The sequence below is a fragment of the Laccaria bicolor genome, genomic scaffold (genome assembly GCF_000143565.1).
Source record: "Laccaria bicolor S238N-H82 LACBIscaffold_3 genomic scaffold, whole genome shotgun sequence".
NCBI classification, from domain to species: domain Eukaryota; kingdom Fungi; phylum Basidiomycota; class Agaricomycetes; order Agaricales; family Hydnangiaceae; genus Laccaria; species Laccaria bicolor.
Genome location: NW_001889874.1, coordinates 2,308,022 through 2,312,880, shown reverse-complemented (window position 1 = coordinate 2,312,880; position 4,859 = coordinate 2,308,022). Strand labels below are relative to the sequence as shown.

General features: G+C 45.7%; 2 protein-coding genes across 2 annotated transcripts; one reads left to right on the top strand and one right to left on the bottom strand.

Annotated features, from left to right (window-relative positions):
* Positions 1–2,477: 2,477 nt before the first annotated feature.
* LACBIDRAFT_322940 (uncharacterized protein) lies at positions 2,478–3,590 on the top strand (the record flags this gene model as incomplete). Its single annotated transcript, XM_001876232.1, has 7 exons — positions 2,478–2,491; positions 2,535–2,588; positions 2,747–2,778; positions 3,040–3,066; positions 3,127–3,147; positions 3,258–3,353; positions 3,511–3,590. The coding sequence occupies 7 exons, from the start codon at positions 2,478–2,480 to the stop codon at positions 3,588–3,590; spliced, it is 324 nt and encodes a 107-aa protein (XP_001876267.1).
* A 241-nt stretch (positions 3,591–3,831) lies between these two features.
* On the bottom strand, positions 3,832–4,205 carry LACBIDRAFT_309131 (uncharacterized protein; the record flags this gene model as incomplete). The annotated part of the gene is made up of 1 exon (XM_001875820.1): positions 3,832–4,205. The coding sequence occupies one exon, from the start codon at positions 4,203–4,205 to the stop codon at positions 4,026–4,028; it is 180 nt and encodes a 59-aa protein (XP_001875855.1). The 3' UTR covers positions 3,832–4,025.
* Positions 4,206–4,859: the final 654 nt, after the last annotated feature.

The following is a 4,859-nucleotide window of genomic DNA, read 5'->3' as shown; positions in this document are numbered from 1 at the left end:
GACGAAGAGCGAACGCGTATCAGAATCGTTAGTGCTAGGACTTTAACGGTTCAGATGAATTAGTAAGTCGATAGCGCTAGGCTTTATCGATTACTAATGAGAGCGCTTGTACTTAGTCTTTCTCAAGATCTGAAGTTCACACGATGTTTGGGGTAAAAGGTAAGAATGAATTGTTCTTGTAGTTTACAATTGTCTTAAGTACTTGCTAACTATTCTAGATCCTAGAAGAAGGCTTTGGACCTTTCCATCGCATTCCTGAAGATGAATACTAATGAGTCATTATCCTTTGTTTGGAACGGAAGTCTTGTGTTTGAGTGTTTGGCTGACTCTTGTTTGACAAATACGCATAACACTTGAACGTGCATTGGATTCGGGTATGCTGCGCGCTATTTAACTATCTTTAGCTAAAGCCTATGAATCGATGTATGAAATGTAACTATTTTTAATAGAGAGTTTTTAGTAGAGATGAAATGGGAACGAGAATTTAATATGAAGCAGGAGGAAGGTGATGGATTGAGAGGGAAAATGGATAATATGTAGGGAGTACCATAACACAGTCAAGTTACAAAGTGCCGAGCTTTCAGGCCCAGTTGAACATTGAGAGCGAGCTTGCAGACCCGGGTTAGTTGTCTTGGGCTGGTCAAGTTACAAAGTGCCGAGCTTTTGAATATTGAGAGTGAGCTTGCAGACCCGGGTTGGTTGTCTTACAAAGTGCCGAGCTTTTAGGCCGGGTCGAACATTGACTTGAAGATACGAAGTGTTACAACATCGACTTGGCTCAGTGGTTATCGTGGGAGGTGTATGCATTGTATCTATGTATGCCCTGGGTTCGAATCCCCAACAAGTCATTGTTCATCCTGAACAGTCTTTTACTTACTACTATATTACAGTGACATAGTCGTCAGCTAAAAGATACTGACCAACTTCCTCTTGTAGTGCTGACTTGGCTTAGTGGTTGAGCTGGGAGGTGTACATAGTGTATCTATGTATGCCCTGGGTTCGAATCCCAGAAGTCATGTAAGAGCGAGGACAGCCTTTTTGTAACACTGGCTAAAATTTACTAATCAAAGGTTTGTGTTGTCGTATGCCGAGAACGGTGACTTACCAAGTGCCGAGCTTGGACGCCCGGGTTCAAATTGCAGGCAGGTAAAAGATACTGGCCGACATTGTCTTCCAACATTGGCTTGGCTTAGTGGTTACACTGGGAGGTGTATGTCATGTATGTATGCCCTGGGTTCGAATCCCAGAAGTCACTTGCAGCGATCACAGCTCTTGTTTTTTATATTTACTATGGATCAAGTTGAAAATTTGAACTATGGAGGTAAGTTCTGCCTGGTCTGCCTCTGCTCGGCTGCTAACTTAAAGGCCCAACTGAGAAGCCGGCCTCGGTGAAGCATCAGCTGACCATGTTCATACATTTTTGTCCACAGCTGACTCTGTGATATCTACGTCTGACCAGCTGACCCTGGTAACCAGAGTCGAGGGCCCTCGGCCGACCACCAACCCAGGCCACAGTCGAAATATCAGCCGACCTTGCATAGCCTAGCTGCTAATCAGAAGTGATGGCCCTCGGCCGATCACCTACCCAGCATTGTTCAAACTGTCAGCTGACCTTGCATGGCTTAGCTGCCCCCTCGGCCGATCACCTACCCAGCAATGTTCAGAACTGTCAGCCAATCTTGCATGGCTTAGCTGCCCCCTTGGCCGATCACCTACCCAGCAATGTTTAAAACTGTCAGCCGGCCTTGCATTGGTTAGCTATCAGCCGATACACAAATACAGGGACTTGACTGCCCAGCGCAGCTTCCTCCTACTGATCAGTTTACAATAAATCTATGTAGCTGGCCGACCCTTCTTCACCTTGATACTGGGATCACATCAGCCAATTCATCAACACAGGGTTATTGGCCCTCATCGGCCCATCAGCAGGCCCCATCAACTATGGCCTGTTTGTATTGTCGGGGCTCTCAGTGTAGCTGGGTGATTCCTACTAACTGCCCTGTTTATACAATGCTGCCACAGTCTCTATGTGTGCAGATATAGTTTCTAAAGAACATGTAGTAGAGGTTAATCGAAAAAATATTGACTTACCCAGCAGTTTGGGGGGCGCTCACCTAGCATTTCCTGAGAGATAAGAATGTGACAGCACACAGAATAGTGATGGCAATAAGACAAGTTGTCCAAGTGATGTTCAAGAACACAACAAAATAGGGGGGGAATGAAGTCAAGTGGAATAAAAGCGAGTAGTAGGCGGCATCGTTAGCCTGCGGCTGAGGTGAGTTCAACTCTTACTCATGCATGCTTGAAAAGACTGGGGCTGTGAAATGGTGTTGGCTCAGCGCTGCCTGAGAGACAACTTAGGCTCACACTCACAGGAAGGTACATGCTGCAGTACAATCTGGAGACCAACTCAGGTTGGTTGACACCAATTTGACGGCAATGTCTGAAAGTTGCTCTTGTGTGAAAATGCAATCACCATGGCTTTCTTCAGGTGTTAGGGATTCCTGTTGATTGAGCTGCCAAGTTGTGAGCAGAAACATCCACTCCAGCCTCGACTCGGAGGCTGTCCTCACTTTCCAAACAGACAGGTCTGTGGCATCGGTGCAACGAAGACTGCAGTTTTTGACCTCACCATGAGCCATTCTCTTCAAGTGATAAACCATTTTGTCAACAGGTATAGAAATCATTATGAAATTCAAAGTGCCTTTGATGCTGAGGCAGCATAATTCACAAACTGTGTCCTCAGACATAGCAGCAAGAGAATTGTGGTTGCCTATGGTGGGCAGGGAGGTTTCAAACATCATGTGGGGATGTCAACAAATGGAAAATCCCACTGAGTCTCTAATAGTATCACTCTCAAATCACTCTACTTACTTACTCTCTTGTGATCGCCAAGAAGCTAGCAACCAAAAATAGTTACAACATGAAATCCAATGTTTTTATGTGATCTATTACCAGTAGGGTATAGTATTCTTCTAATCAAACAAATCTCGGCTGTTGTTATTAAACTTTGCCAGCTCCTTTTGCCATGGTTTGTAGGTACTTCCATACTTCCTCAACAAACCGGTGAGTTCTGCCCTTTGCTCCTTCTGCACAGTCTAGGCACTTGAATGAAATTTGTACCAGGATTGCCCTCCCTCATGGAAGGTGAGCAGATTCTATGAGTATGAATGAAACGTAACTAGGATTGTGTTTGTAACAAGCCAAACTCTTGAATATTGACACCTTGACTGTTTTTGATGACTACATTGTGGTAGTTGTTACCAAAAATCATGTGGAAGAGTTTTCCAAGAGCTGTGACAACAGTTTAGAAGGGAAGTGTGGATCAAGATGGAATGCTCTTACCTGGGTAGGTATGAGGTCTTTACACTCCCCAGGGTTTTCCATATGGAATCCATGTGGAATGGCTGGATTCCACCATCCCTTCCATGGATTCCATATGGAATATTTTTGGCTGAGTCCCCAGCTATTTTTTTATTCCATATTCACTATGGATTCCACATGGAATAGTGATGGAATGGTACATTCCACATGGATTCCATGGATCATTCCAGGTGGATTCCATTGGATTCCGTGGACCGTCCAGCTAGTGTTTGGAAGTCCAGTCTCGTGACTGGAAAAAGACCATAACCAGACCGGACCAAGACCGCAAAAGACCGGACCTGCGGTTACGGTCTTTTATTTTTGAAATGTAAAGACCGCAAAAAGACCGGTTAACGTGAACCGGTTTTGACCGGTTTGGACCGGTCTTTTGTAGCCCCTTAAATACCCTTTAAAACGCACCCAAGAACGTACGATTTGGTAAAAAAACGAGAGAGATATGAATTAAAATGTAAATTACTTTGGGGAATAATAGATGTACCAGACTTATTTTATAGAAGCACCAATTCCTAACGGAATTTAACGTTCTTGGGCTCGTTTTGAAGCTATTAAAAATGTTAATAAATTTACCGATTAATAATTTTAAAATATTGGCCTAAAGACCGGTCATAAACCAGTTAAAACCGATGCAGACCGAAACCGGTCTATAGACCGCAAAAAACCGCAGTCTGCGGTCTTTTTGCGGTCCGGTCTGGTCTTTTGACATCTGGGGAAAATGCAGACCGGTTACGGTTACGGTTAACGCCCCTGGGCATCAAAAAACCGGACCGAACCGGACTTTCAAACACTACGTCCAGCAGGAAAATTCCCTCACATGAGATCATAAACATGTGAGATATACATGTGATCTCACATGGGAGTACAAACGTGATGCCATTGTCACGACGTGTGATGTGGCTTCCTTTCTCCCAACCACCACCACCAGCACACACAATGGCAAATGGTGATGACCACCCACAACAACGGCGAACGGCTACGATGCCCACAACGACCACCCACCACCACGAACAGATGATGACAGACAGCGCACAATGACCACCAAACGACACGAGTGCCCACACCACCATCCCATCACTCCCAACCAACGACAAGTGAGGCCCACCATGTCAACAGATGCCCACACCCATGCCAACGATGACGCACACGACGACATCAACAGACACGCATGCCCACACCAACAAGGACGTGCATGACCACGTTGACAGACCACCACCACATCAACAGACAACAACAACAACGCCAATGGCCGACAACAACAACGCTGCCAACAGACAACGCTGCCAACAGACAACGCCACCAACAGACAATGATGCTAACGGACAACGTTGATGATGCCAATGGACGGCCACGTCAATGACGACGAGCGCATCCCACTCCACCATGTACACACGGCAACGAGTGTTGTCCCTCCCCCCTTTTCTTTCCCCCCCCTTCCTCCTTTCCTTTCCCTTCCCCTGTCCCTCCCCATTTCCATGTAC